The 14,419-nt window shown below is 42.3% G+C and overlaps 3 protein-coding genes across 3 annotated transcripts; 1 reads left to right on the forward strand and 2 right to left on the reverse strand.

Annotated features, from left to right (window-relative positions):
- Positions 1 to 143: 143 nt before the first annotated feature.
- LOC311359734 (chymotrypsin-like elastase family member 2A) lies at positions 144 to 5,014 on the reverse strand (the record flags this gene model as incomplete). The annotated part of the gene is made up of 8 exons (XM_084479783.1): positions 144 to 309; positions 458 to 610; positions 1,718 to 1,863; positions 2,586 to 2,722; positions 3,256 to 3,381; positions 4,175 to 4,272; positions 4,621 to 4,712; positions 4,972 to 5,014. 8 exons carry the CDS (start codon positions 5,012 to 5,014, stop codon positions 292 to 294), a joined length of 813 nt encoding a protein of 270 aa, XP_084335909.1. The 3' UTR covers positions 144 to 291.
- A 670-nt stretch (positions 5,015 to 5,684) lies between these two features.
- LOC311359087 (chymotrypsin-C-like) lies at positions 5,685 to 9,268 on the reverse strand (the record flags this gene model as incomplete). The annotated part of the gene is made up of 8 exons (XM_084479040.1): positions 5,685 to 5,765; positions 6,075 to 6,227; positions 6,620 to 6,765; positions 7,413 to 7,549; positions 7,847 to 7,969; positions 8,384 to 8,481; positions 8,775 to 8,863; positions 9,229 to 9,268. The coding sequence occupies 8 exons, from the start codon at positions 9,266 to 9,268 to the stop codon at positions 5,748 to 5,750; spliced, it is 804 nt and encodes a 267-aa protein (XP_084335166.1). The 3' UTR covers positions 5,685 to 5,747.
- Positions 9,269 to 10,113: 845 nt separating this feature from the next.
- On the forward strand, positions 10,114 to 13,372 carry LOC311360268 (chymotrypsin-like elastase family member 2A). The gene is made up of 8 exons (XM_084480377.1): positions 10,114 to 10,170; positions 10,565 to 10,653; positions 10,999 to 11,096; positions 11,605 to 11,727; positions 11,972 to 12,108; positions 12,301 to 12,446; positions 12,673 to 12,825; positions 13,275 to 13,372. Exons 1-8 carry the CDS (start codon positions 10,134 to 10,136, stop codon positions 13,290 to 13,292), a joined length of 801 nt encoding a protein of 266 aa, XP_084336503.1. The 5' UTR covers positions 10,114 to 10,133; the 3' UTR covers positions 13,293 to 13,372.
- Positions 13,373 to 14,419: the final 1,047 nt, after the last annotated feature.

The following is a 14,419-nucleotide window of genomic DNA, read 5'->3' on the forward strand; positions in this document are numbered from 1 at the left end:
TACTGTAAATGTGTGGTGTGTCTTCATAAGTTATGAGGTTTACTTATTTATAGTAAATGTGCTTTGTCTTTTTATTACATACATATTTCCCCAGAGTCGAGCGGAATCCATGCAAAAACAAAAACGGCGCCAAGTATTTCTTTCCCTCCAAAATAACATTAGTCCTCCCATTCATTTATTTGTAAAGTAATTAAGTTCTAGCAATCAGATTTCTCGTGGGAATGAAGAAGTCCAAGGCAGTTGGCTCCAATGCACTGCAGTCTTGTGGACGAGTTTGGTCGATCAGCTTATTCAGTGGCTGCTCAACACCTGCAGGAGGAATTACAATTACCAGTCCTTCCTGTCAAACAAAAAGCCCCAGTCTTTGTTTGGACGGGGCGGGGTTGCATTGTGCACTAGCTTGCTGGAACCATAAATAAATAAATCTATATATATAATAACACAAATGGTATCTTACTGTGTTTATCCAGCTGATGTAGGAGCTGATTTGGGTGAAGACGGTTGGCTTTTGGAGGACGTTGCAGCCTGTACCAGAGCCGAAGCTCACCGCACCATGGACCTCCCAGGATCCGTCCGGGTTCTGGCAGTTCAGGGGACCCCCAGAGTCTCCCTACAGGGTATACACACACATGGTGGGGGGAGGGGAAGCCTTCACAGGAGGTCATTTTAGACAACGGTGGGATGCCCTGCTGGAGCTTGTGTTTCTCCTGTACTGTGATGTCCTGACAAGAGGAGGCCTGGGACGGCATGTGGCAGGCTGTGATGCCATTACTGGTTGTGATGAGAGAGATAGCCAGCTTGGTTCTTACTTTTTGAATTGGCTCAGGCCCTGACGGTTTTATAGTTGTTTTATATGATTTAATAATGTGAGGGCCAGTCTGACCTAACATGGTGTCACCATAAGATTATTTTTCCATATTTACAAAATGATGTCTTATACAAGCTCAAAATGTTGGAATCCCATCTGCTGAACCTTATTTTAAACTAATCAACCTCAATGCCAACAGTATCACATTTTTCAGTTGTGCCAACAAATCCAAACAATCTAATCGTCTAAGGTAATTTATTGCAGTTTGATTCTACATCATATACATCACCCTCATCTGTGTTCCATAGGATATGTCCCGGGGCAGAACAGTGTGCTGGCTACACACAACTCCTAGCCAAAAGGTACTGAGGTTTGATCCTCAGTGGCCACAGCCTAACCTGTTGCCGTCCTTGACCCTTGACTTGAAATCATGTGTCTCAATTCCCTGTAGGTTGTTTTGAAGAAAAGTGTCTGCTGAATGCGTAAACTGTTCAGATCAGTGGACCATTGAATAACGGGCACGTCGTCTGACGCTTTAAAATCGTTGTCATATCAGCTAGTTTATGTGAGGGTGCCGGTCGGCTAAAAGGTTCCACCATCAGACAGCGTATCTTCATTCTGCTCCTGGCTTGCTATTACAGTAGGTTCACATAACACAAATTGCTTGAGGGAAAAGAATGGCAGCAATGTTATCATAGTAGCAAGAGATGGCGGACCCTATTTCACTATTTACTTTATGTCAATAAGTAGGGCTCAGGCATTTTGGCTCAAGGGCATCTACCCAGAATACTCTGTCTCTATCCACTACTAGACTATTTAGCCCCTCCCAACCCTTTATACCTGTACAAAGTATCTCTAGCCGTCTAAACATGTCAATCGAGTGCACCCCGTGTGTGGCCGTTAGCTTACGTTGCAGCCCGCCTTGATGCCGTCTCCTCCAGCGCAGACCATCTTGGTGGTGGCCAGGGCGCTCCACCAGTCAGCCTGGGAGCAGGTGGCGTGGCCCACCACAGGGAGCAGGGCCTGCTGGAGGAGGTCTGCAGGGGGGCCGTTGGCTGTGAGGAGGAGGAGGAGAAGGAGGGGGAGAAGCAGCCATTTATCAGAAGAAGAGCCCGTCTTTCTGCGTATTCCTAACCCTGAATTTGTGTAATACTTCCTTTTTTCCCTTAATGGATAATGTAAGCACTGGCCATAGGAGACTGTCTGACCTATCCATCACAATGGGGGGTCTCTTCATTCCAGACATTCTAGTTTTGAATCAGTGCTGGCTAAACTTAGCCTGCACAACAGCCGGTTGCATCCCACTTGCAGTGAACCTACTTAACACATCAGGCACTAGTACACACTATGAAGTTGTGGTACTGTGTGTGTTTCAGGACCCTTATTATACTAAATGCCTATTCTACTCCATTCAATGCTTTTCTGTTGTAGTCCATATTTCCCTACTCTTTTCTACTCTGCTCCATTTTTCTCTACTGTACTCCATCCCCATTTTTTTCTATTCTATTCCGTTCTGCTATACTCAGTTCTAAGTATAGCAGAACTCTACCTCATTCTACCCTACCGTACTCTACTCTATTCTACCCTGCTCTACTCTAGCTTACTCAAGTGTACTTTACTCTACTCTACTCTACCCTGCCCTACTCTACTCTACCTAGCACTACCCTATTCTACTTTACTCTACCCTACTCTACCTACCTCTACGCTACCCTACTATATGCTACCCTATTCTACTTAAGCTGCTCTACTCTACATCTAGGAACCTGAGGGTGCTCACTGGAGAGTCGTCCCCAGCCGCTGACGTAGCAGGGAGCGCCATGCGGCAGGACCACGCCGGCGCCGGGCAGGCAGGCGGCCATGACAGTGTCGGAGAAGGAGACGGGGGAGGACAGCTTGATCAGGGCGATGTCATTACTGTGAGAGAATAAACACTGACTTCAACTGCCAAATATGGTCGTGTATTTCCCATTGGAAATTCTTTTTCTGCAATGCAAGACAGCAGAAGAATTTATATATTAATAATTTATTCTTCTTTGAACGTTGTGAGGTTGCTTTGTGGCAGCAGGGATACAATGAGCGCCATTTATACTAATTTGTTTTTCATGTTGGATTTATTTATGCAACCTAATTTATTCAGCATATTTTATCTTTGACTGCTTTTTGCTTTAACCACTTTAGTGTTTTGAGTAAAAACATGACCATTGAGCAGCTGCTTTTAAAGCCCCCAATTAGGGGGCATATGGCATTAAGGAGGTTAGGGGCTAGGCTTCTTGCTCTAGGATGCCTACACATTGGGGGTTGAACCCAGAACCTTTGGGCAGGGAGTCAAACACCATAACTGCCAGTCATGTTTTGAAACTAGCTTAATAAAGACCTTGCCTTGATCTTCCAGTTTTTAAATGAGACGCGGGAGGTCATTGTAAGGGGGGTGCTGAGGCGACGGTTACCGGCTCAGCATGGTGTTGTAGTCGTCGTGGGGGATGATTTTGGCTGCCCTCACCGTGAGGGAGCCCTCCTCATCCTCAACAGCCAGACTGTGCTTCCCCAGCTGGACTCTGTATCTGTAACGGACACTGCAAGACGGGACACGAGTGGTGGGAAGAGAAACAGTGTTAATTCTATCTCTTTTGGGCGCCGTCTCCTGTTCTCACAAAGTGTGTGTGTGTGTGTGTGTGTGTGTGTGTGTGTGTGTGTGTGTGTGTGTGTGTGTGTGTGTGTGTGTGTGTGTGTGTGTGTGTGTGTGTGTGTGTGTGTGTGTGTGTGTGTGTGTGTGTGTGTCCCTCTCTCTCTCTCTCTCTCTCTCTCTCTGTCTCTGTCTCTGTCTCTGTCTCTCTCTCTCACGGCCTCTGTCTCTCTCTCTCTCTCTCTCACGGTCTCTGTCTCTCTCTCCTGTTCCCCCCCCTTCTCTTGTGTTTGATTTGTTTCAACTTGTACAGGACACAGATGAGTGGATATTTATTGTGAGGAACACAATGCATGATGCTGAACGTTTATTCCCCCCATAAATACCAAAACATGCATTTACAAACACAATGTTGTTTATCCCAAAAGTTTGTAACAAAGGATTATGGGTGATTCATTCATTAATAAAACTGCTTATTCTTTGTAGTTCTAAAAAACGTAGACAAGTTGTGGTTCAGATATAATTACTGAGCTGGGCATTTAATATATATTTTGTGTTATTATAATATGTCTTATATAATCGAAAACAGCAATCAACTATATTGTTAAAACATGGGACCATCCTACATCTGGTGCGCACAGAAGTGTTGTGTTTAGCAGACTTTAGTTTTGAGGAAACAATAATTTCTTTATTCAGTTATACAAAGTGTAATAAAATAAATTGTTAAGTTGTCGTCTACCTACTTGACGCAGTGAGCTGCGGTAAGCACCCAGTCGGCGGAGATCAGAGAGCCCCCACAGACGTGACTCCAGCGCCCACTTCTGTCCGACTGGAGAGAGACCTGAGAGGGGACGAGGAGAAACCATGGCCGTGAGGCCCGGAGCCAGAACACGCTGCTGCTCGGATCGTGTCCACACATTTCAGTTGAGCTAGAAGTATGGTAAGTAGCTTTGTGGCATAACTGGCATTTAAAGCTAGGTCAAATATTTTGATTACGAGAAACATCGTTCATAGGCCTACTGAACGATTTAACTCAATATTTATTTTTAGAGCATTTACTGAACAGAAATTAAACGAGAGGAAATAACTCAATTGTATTGGCTCAAGGAGGCATATCCGCTGTAGCTTGATACATACTTAGTTGTGTTGTTGTATGTTGTGTGTACGTGCGTAAGGACCATAGCGTTACCTGCCAGGGCCAGCTGTGGGGTAACGCTTCCTGTCCCGCCACCACCCTACTGACCACCGGGGGAAAGGCGGGCCGACCACAGCCGTAGGCCGCTAGGGAACAGGTCAACAGTGACATGCAGTTCATTAAACCTAGTTATTTCTGTTTACTAAACCATGTAATGCACACAAAATTAATAATTTAATTAAAACAGGAACAATAGGGGATAGTCATTCAAATGAATTTACCTTTAAAAAAAATATTTTTTCCACATATATATTTTTATCATATATAAAACGATAAGTAAAATACTAACATAATTAATAATGTAAAAATAACATGCATATATAAAAACATATGTTTATGTCCTACCGTTGGCAAAAAGCGCAGTGAAGACCATAAACAGGATCATCATGATTGAAGGTCCTAAACTAGCATTCTGAGTGAACCTCATCTATTTATCCTTCAAACACAAGTGCCTTCTAGATATAGACCCCAGCTCTGGGAAAACAGCATGTGGTGTTCTGTGCAGTTGTCCTATCAACATGGGTTTTTCCATGTACTTTTACGAAAATAATTGGGTGATTTACATTTTAATCGGTTGCTCAGCGTCCTAATTTATTATGTCATGTTGCTAATTTGGTAATTTATTTGTTTGTCTTATTTAAAAACCTTCTCTGTTTTTCTGTTGGTTTTTCGAACATATTTTAGATTTTTTTGAAAATAAGGCAATCTAGCAGAACGGAGTGTGAGGATACATATTGTAGCGATGAACACCTATGGATGAATTATTGTCTTAGTTTCTATCTATTTAGAAGATACCGGTATGCTGAAAACACTGAAATCATTTTCATTTTCATTTCCCACTGACGGGATCTGTTGTTTCTGTACAGTTTCCATGCTGTTTGGTACTGTAGCTCAAGTGTTGGATCATGTCATTAACACTGCAGATGTGTTTATTCTGGGGCCATCCATGTTAAAGATGTATGCAATCGGTGTGCTTTCAGCCTGACACAAGTCCCCAACTTGTCTTGAGGGTAGACGACTAGTGACCAAACCACAACACAATGGGAGCAGAGGCCATGGTTCAATTCTTTATTTATTCAGTGTTTAATGAGATGGCTGGGGTCAGAGAATCACTGTCCTTGTTAATAGGCCACCATTTTCTGTGGAAGAAATGAAAGCATGGTTAGGTTATTATTATTTTTTTATCAGTGTTTTGTAAGACACACTAAAGACAGCACATACACATTATTTGTTAATTTGACTAATATGTCTAGCATACTTTTCACTCGGGCCATCCATATGTGAGTATGGGTGAAAGTAAAAGTAAGTTGGCATGTATGGTATATTTGCTACATTAGACTTAAGAACATCATATAAATATCATTTGAGAGGCATGTCAACCTTAAAAGGGTTTGTCAACCCATAGAGGGCAGCAAAGTAGTCCTAAAGGCAGGCACTGCTGAACTTACAGAGCTGATCCAGTCCACATAGGAGCTGACTTGGGTGAACACGGTGGGCTTCTTGGGGTAGTTGCAGCTGAGTCCCAGGCCAAAGCTCACGATACCGTGGACCTCCCAGGCTCCGTCAGCATTCTGGCAGTTCAGGGGTCCGCCAGAGTCTCCCTGAACCACATCACCATACAGATATTTATGCATACACAAGAAGGCACGCTAGCTGACAGTTAATTGGTTCTTTGGTCGCTATTCTAAATAGGGAGGAATCTATTTAATTTTAAAAAGTAGTAAAGAAAGAAAAGTAGGAAACCCCTTGTTTCTGGTTCTCGCAGCTAGCCTGCACTGTTGCTTGCTCCCACATTGATTTTGGATGCCAATAGTTTCATTTTCATTGCAGAAGTTACAAATGTATATACTGTATGTACATTTATCGATCATCGCTCCAGACATGAGCCTCTTTTCATTTTATGTCCCCTTTTGAGTGTAAACTTTGAGATAGCTCTGTCTTCTTTCTCATTAAGTAAATAAGAGATACTTGGTTTATGTTCCCGTAGACTCACGTTGCATCCAGCCACGACGCCATCTCCTCCAGCGCAGACCATGGTGTCCCTCACCATGAAGCCCCACCAGTCAGGCTTGGTGCAGTTGGCGTGGTCAACCACGGGCAGCAGGGCCTGCTGCAGGTTGTCAGCGATGGGACCTCCAGCTGTGAGGAGAGCCCAGCCAGGTGGTCAGTATACCTCAGGAGGTAAGAGGTAATCAAACTAAAGAGATGGCAATAGCGCCCTCTTTCGTGAACCACAGGTAGTTTGGACTGATAGTTAACTGTATTGTAAGGGATGTCAAAGTATGCTGTCCTTGTGTTTGTGGTTTTAGTTACAAGGCAAATGCAAAAAATAATAACATGCATACATACATACAGACATAAAAGGCACACATAGGGTTAAGTCGAACATTTGCTTCATATGTGATTTAAGTCCCCCACATTCTTATGCTTTCCACAGAGATTACGTTTCGTCCTTGGATTCTGATTGGCTACCTAAATTAAGTATTGGATATGCTGTAATATTACCTGTGTAAGGAATATTTTCTTATATTTTGAGGAAAGCCATTCGTACTGTACAGTCAGTGGTTACACAATCGCTAGTAAAAACCTTCTTCACTGCGACTGTGACTTGATTTGTCAACAACCACAACAACCCCGACCTGATCTGAACCTGTAGCCTAGTTGTGCGTAAGCTTATCCAGCCATTGGCTATCTGGGTCGTCCTTGGTTGGATAACTAGATTGCCATTGGCTCATTGGATACTAGTGGGTATCCAATGAGAAGAAGGGGTGCGTCTGTTCACTCACTGGAGAGCCGTCCCCAGCCAGTGACGTAGCAAGGCGTGTCTTGGGCAAGCAGGAAGCCGGCGTTGGGGATGCAGGCGGCCATGATGGTGTCAGTGAAGGTCACAGGGGCCTCCAGCTTGATCAGGGCGATGTCGTTTCTATGGAGATCACAGAGAAACACTGCCACTCACTTGACAGTGGTAAAATATAGGGACCCTTTAACCTCAACAATAATTAATATTCATAGTCTGTGTCTTCTTTAGCCTTATATTGTACATCAGTAAGCATTAGTGTGTTTCCCCCTCTATTTTATAATTTGTAACCTAGTTCTTCTACTGGTATGCTATTTTGTCCAGGTAGCCTTTGAAAAATATATTTAATCTAGGGGAACTTCCTGGTTAATAAAAGGTGAAATAAAGTAAATAAATAAATATATCAAATATGAAATCCTGTACTGGATGAAGAGGGCGCTCCACTTCTCATGGACGATGATGGTGGCGGGGGCCATGAACACGGCCTGCTCCTCGTCCAGTACCAGGTTGTGCTTCCCCAGGGCCACCCTGTACTGCTTCCCCTTGCTGGAGGCACACAGGAGCAAAGGCTTGGTCAATAAAAAGAAAAGCTGTAGTCGAAAAAAACAACATTTGAAATTACAGTTCTAATGTGTTCAAAGGTGTTGTGGTGTGACACATGTTCCAATCCGTTTTGTCACATTTGCCTTAACTAAGCAGTCTCATTTTTTTTTTTAAGTGAAAGATAGAAACAAATTCCTACAAGTAAACATGACGTTCCCTTGTAAGTATTTTCTTTCTTTTAACCCTCTATAACATTTCTTCATGGAGGGACATTGTCCCCTATAGTGAGCCAGCTAAATCCACCTTATGAGCAACTTCCATGTTGTTTACTTAAATCACTTGGGTGGCACCACTGGAACCTGGTAGGCTCCACCTGTGTACTAGTGTGAGGTGTCTCTTGTTTCCACGACGACCCACCTGATGCAGTGAGCAGCGGTGAGCACCCACTGGTCTGAGATCAGGGTGCCTCCACATGTGTGTCTCCACTCTCCCTCCCTGTTGTACTGCAGAGAGATCTAACACACACACAACCACAGCCCTGGTGAACGTCTGTATACGTTTAGAAATATAGGCTTTACTAATTTAAACACTACGTTATACTCTATATTATGTTAAAATAAAATAATATTATCGTTATACTTATTAATATTAATAATTATCATATTTAATATCATTAATAATTAGAAACTAAAAAGATACTTTATAAATTAAATATGGAAATATATTAAATATGTCAATTTGAATTCTAAATGATTATTCTGAATATACTATTCAGATAATGTGTGGTGAATACGGTCTGTTCCTTTACCTGCCACGGCCAGCTGTTAGGCCTGACATCCTCCCCCCCGACCACCCTGGTCACAATGGGGGAGAAGGTGGGCAGCCCACACCCATAGGCTGGGAGGACAGACAGACACACAGACAGACACACAGATTAGAACGCGGATAGATAGGCAGACAAACAGGCACACACACAGACAGACAGAACACAAATAGATAGGGTGACATACATACAGACAGACAGACACACAGACAGATGGAGAGAGATACAGACAAAAATATGGATAAATACACAGAATAACAGTAATGTTGTTAATTTAAGAAAGAAATAATATGGTCATGTACTGTATTTCAAGATCTTTAAAAAACCTTCTGCATCTAAATTGACCGATATAAGGAGGACATTTCTTGAACACAGGACTAGAGGAATGCTCTAGCAGCGTTTTGTGGCATTTCCATTCGAGTAAATAATACAACCTTACCACCAGCGACTAGGACAGCGAGGAGCACAAACTTCAACATGTCTGCGGCTAAACAACTTCTATCACAGCCGTTACGATATTTATACCCTTCACAAGGTCCGCTAGAAGGCCAAAAGTGGGTCAAACTACAGGGTGGAGTCAAGTAGACGAACTGAATTATGTTCATGTTTCCAAAGTGTTTTTGCTATGTTCAACAACAGAAAAGTTCAGGATCTTGAAACATGTGTTTGGTATGGAGGTGTTCCCATGGCTTATGAAATCCTAAAGTGGGGGACCGCAAACCTTATCCTACAATACAATAGCAATTATTGGTTAAATCACTCTTTGCTTCAATGTTTATAATATAATTTAATTATTATTATTTTTTTTTTATTATGTTATTAAAAAACAACGACAGACTGCATCCATGTGTAGGTTTGGCTGTGGAATTGGATTGGTAAAATAAGGCTGGAGAATATGACTAAGTATATAAATTATGTATTTGTGTGTAATCCTATCAGATTACAGTTCATCTCAATATTTTACTTCCTATATAAAAAAATATATGAAAGTGCATGAAAATGAATGCCACCATTCAGAATAGCCCCTCAAATGACCCATTTGACAAACCATAAATGTCCACTTCATAATAAATTGTACAGCAGTTATATATATATTTGTATATAATACAAAGAATAACAATATCCATGGTATATCATGATCATTTGAGGTCAACGCGAGGCACCCGCGGAGTTCACAGAATTAGCCAGATAAAGGCTATTTATCTGACTTATCTCTACTCTTGTTTATTTTCCTAGTCTTCATCAAGGCAACACGCCCCGGCGGTAGTGTGTGTGTTTCCAGCAGCAGTGTTGGTGTCTTGTATAAAAGGGGGAGGAGGACAACTTGAATTTAATTCAGACACCATGAAGCTTCTGGTCTTTGCGCTGTTTGTTGCTGGCGGTAGGCATCAACCCTGCATGTTGAAATAATAACACTGTTTACTGGATATACATGTCGTGTGTATAACCTTTATATATAACCCTCATTGTTTCTATCAAATGTCTTGCTAAATAATTGCTAAATACGTAAGTGTTCTGTCTGTTCAATCTGCTAAATCAATGAAGGCTGATCGTATTTATCTTAATAAAAGATAAAATACTTGATACATGAAAATCAATTGAAATAAAATAGAAAAAACAACAAAAAGAAGAATACAAAGATACAATAAGTGAAAAAATGTACCACAATGCAGTGGATTTTGCGTGGGTAAATAAGTTGACTATGCTTACTGTGTAGTCGTCTGTATATGTTGATTATGTTGTAAAGAAGAGCCTTTTGTGCTGTGCTCCCCCAGCCTACGGGTGTGGCCTGCCCACGTTCCCCCCCATCCTCACCAGGGTGGTCGGGGGAGTGGATGTCCGTGAGAACAGCTGGCCCTGGCAGGTATGTCTACAAAATATTAATCATACTTCATTGATGCCATGGATTGGTTTCGGGTATTCCACACCCGGGTGAATGTTGCTGGGTTCGATCCCCAGGGTCTGCACACCACAGCCTACCTGTAGGCATCCTCAAGCGTGATGCCCTCACCCACTACCTACTCCTTCATAACATGTTTCTGAATCAACTCTAGGTTGCTTTGGATAAACATCCCTGCTAAATAATAATTATCATGAGAAGAACCACGTTGTTTTAATCTTTCATTGCATTTTTTGTATTATCATTATTATTTAGGATCATGTATATTTATTATGATTAAACATGTTAACTTGTTTTCTATGACTTTAGGCGTCTCTGCAGTACTTGAGTGGCAGCAGCTTCTACCACACATGTGGAGGCACCCTCATCGCCCCCCAGTGGGTGCTGACGGCGGCTCACTGCATCGGGTAACATACTCAGGCTTTCATGGCAGTGCATCCTTAAGAGAGACGTGGTTCTCCTGAGTAATGGAGTTATGGTTACACACCACAATGTGTCTCTGTGTTTGTGTTTTGTTGTTCTAGTATGAAAGGGCATAGTGTTGGAGTTAAAAGATAATTATCTTACTGATCTAACTACTACGGAATCAACCGGAATGCAGACATAATTAATTGAGTATTTCTTTGTAGATACACAAGCAACATAGATGATTTATACCATACTGTTTATTTACAAAAATATACAACAATCAAAATATAAAACAAATAACAAGCTTTTTTAATAAATAGATTTCGGATATATATGCCATTTGCTGGATACTGACCAATCCCAATGAGAGCATACCCTGTTGCAGCGATGGCAGTGTTGATGCCATGGCTACCAGTTGTTCCAGACAGGACCACGGCATCTCACTGGTTCCCAAGTGCTGCATCTGAGCCTGCCTGTCTCTGTGCATGTTTCCTGGTCTCTGTGTAGAAGTCGCACCTACAGAGTGTACCTGGGCAAACACAACATGCAGAACAACTTCGAGGTTGGGTCCGTGGCTATCAGCCCTTCCAAGATTATTGTCCATGAGAATTGGGACTCCGCCAGGATTCGGTAGGCTTCACCATTTGTCGTTCCATTTGTCATTCACAAAAACTCACATTCCTATAGGGAGACACAATATCTGAATGTATGTCTTGAAGAACATGTTTAAAAGCCAATGACCGAACATTACCTTTTAACGCCCATTAGAAAAAGCTGAACACTTTTCAGATTATTATTTTGGGATGTCCAATTGCTGCAATCCTAGTGGTTGAAAGACGTAAACCAAATGGCTTTTTTATGTTTCTCTTCCCAGTAATGACATCGCCCTGATTAAGCTGGCCATTCCAGTGGCCATCTCCGACAGCATCATGCCCGCCTGCCTCCCTGACGCAGAGGTCACCCTGCCTAATGGCGCTCCTTGCTACGTCACCGGCTGGGGACGTCTTTGGAGTATGTTAACCTCACGATTTCTTCACATCTTTTTCTATACCCAAGTCACGTCACGTTACATTGTGAGATTCCACCAAATCACAGACAACGCATATTTGAAAAGAAATGCACCGTGAGAAAATGTCCTCAAAAGTGCTCATGATGAAGTGCGAGGCGTTTGATCTAAAATGGCGTCCGTCCTTCCGTTCCCAGCCGGAGGTCCCATCGCTGACGCCCTCCAGCAGGCCCTCCTCCCAGTGGTCAGCCACGACAACTGCTCCAGGAGCGACTGGTGGGGCAGCCTGGTGACCACCAGCATGGTATGCGCCGGAGGAGACGGAGTGCTGGCTAGCTGCAACGTGAGTCCCACATCAACTCGATTCTTATGCTGTTATTATAATTGAGGGATATAAGATTTCTGGCACATAGCCATACACATTATTTATTTAAGGATTGTAACTCATACATTGTGCATTTATTCATACATTTCTTTCACGTACATTAATATTCTCACTTTTCATAACAAGTCACGTCTTCCCCTCCACACTCTTCCTCCCCTACTGTCTTTCCTTGTGGATGTTCTAGGGAGACTCTGGTGGACCCCTGAACTGCCAGAACCCAGATGGGTCCTGGGACGTCCACGGGGTGGTGAGCTTCGGCTCCAGCTTGGGCTGCAACTACCCCAAGAAGCCCTCCGTCTTCACCCGTGTGAGCGCCTACATCCCCTGGATCAACAACGTGAGTAGCCTCCAGCCTCTGCCGCCACAGGTCGGGGAAACGCTTGGCTGAAGCCGATTTAGGGTGTAAACGGTGTCGGGGTTGGATGGGGACACTGTAGTGGTTGCTCAGAGTGTCTGACTGCCAGGCGGGAAGGTACTGGGTTTTATTCCCAATGTAAGGCTCATTAATAGGGTTAGATCTGTAATCTTAATAGATGAGTGTTGGTGGTTTGGATTTTTTGGATGTTTAGGTTTTTGGGATTCTAAAATAATGCTAAGAAATGAAATGGCAAATTAAAAAAAGTCCTATTTTTCTTGTTTGATTGAATGTTCATTAGAAAAATCTAAGCTATAGCTACTAAAAACTAAATGTGAGATCAGATGAGATATTAGAACGATTTACCACATTTGGTTATTTTATTATGACGATGACAATAACATGCCAAAATGCTTTCTTCTTTTCTGAAGGTCATGACCACAAACTAAGAAGTGGATTTGGCGGTGCCATTACATGTAGGCTATGTTTTGGTGGATCTGCAAATAAACAATAAAAATAAAAATGTCAACCTTGTATTTATTTCCAGCAATTGATTTAAATTGTATTTAGATTAATAACAATGTGGAAAATCAACATAAGAGGGTTCTGCTGTCCTCCACATTCCAGATATATTTCCCTTTTCTGAGGTTATTTGTAAACTTTATATACGAGTTTCCTTTTCCCAATGTTAACTAAGTGACAGACTAAATAATGCATTGCTGCTGATTGTTTTAGTTGTAGGCCTATAATCCTTAGGAGTTTATGGATTCAATTAGTGTATAGCGTATCTGACCAGGATATCACCTTGTCTAAAATATTTATGCACCAATTATGACCATAGATTGTGAAGCATTGCATCTTACACAACGGAAACAGACTCCAAGACGAACAAATTGGAGAACGATGACAATTGATGACGCCACCATCAGGTTTGACCCCGCGTGACAAACCCAAAACACGTTTTTAAAACCGACCGACGTTGCTTACCGTCCTCATTATCAGCGGCACAAATTAATACAAAGATACCTGTATTGCAAATGTACCAGTTGCGTCATTCTAGGAGGTAGGGCTTGTCGCTGATTCAAGTTTCGTTACACTTGTTCGTGTTTATCAAACACCGCAAATAGAAAGCAGTAGGGCAAATTGCAGCAGACGTTAAACAGAGTTTGGTAGGCTTCTAACCAAACACCAATATCTGAGTTAACTGACCATGCCCCTGCTGACTCTTTAAAGTCGATAAGGAACGAAGACAAACGCATTATTTTTCGAAAAATAAACCCTATTTATATCTTACACAGTATTATTTATCAGTGCAACATGGGGTACACTATTCATATTTAGTTTCCTCAAAAGGTCCGATAGAACATCTACTTGACTCACTATCTCCTAACCATATAGATATGGTTTTAGTGGATGGTGGTTAATGTCATGACATGGTGTGTTGTCCTGCTGTTTGAAACATTTGGAAAGTAGACTCACCAGTTCCCTGCAGTTTTGTAATCACTGTGCCTCTGCCATTGACATTGACGTAGTAACTGTCAAAATCAATAAACATTTTTATTTCCTTCGATTTCCC

Source organism: Micromesistius poutassou (genome assembly GCF_964030765.1).
Source record: "Micromesistius poutassou genome assembly, chromosome: 15".
NCBI lineage: Eukaryota > Metazoa > Chordata > Actinopteri > Gadiformes > Gadidae > Micromesistius > Micromesistius poutassou.

Excerpts from the sequence above, each read along its gene's own strand:
- LOC311360268 (XM_084480377.1), top strand. The coding sequence starts at position 10,134 with ATGAAGCTTCTGGTCTTTGCGCTGTTTGTTGCTGGCG. Across the intron at positions 10,654-10,998 it reads AGAACAGCTGGCCCTGGCAG|GCGTCTCTGCAGTACTTGAG; the intron begins GTATGTCTACAA and ends CTATGACTTTAG. Across the intron at positions 11,097-11,604 it reads ACGGCGGCTCACTGCATCGG|AAGTCGCACCTACAGAGTGT; the intron begins GTAACATACTCA and ends GTCTCTGTGTAG.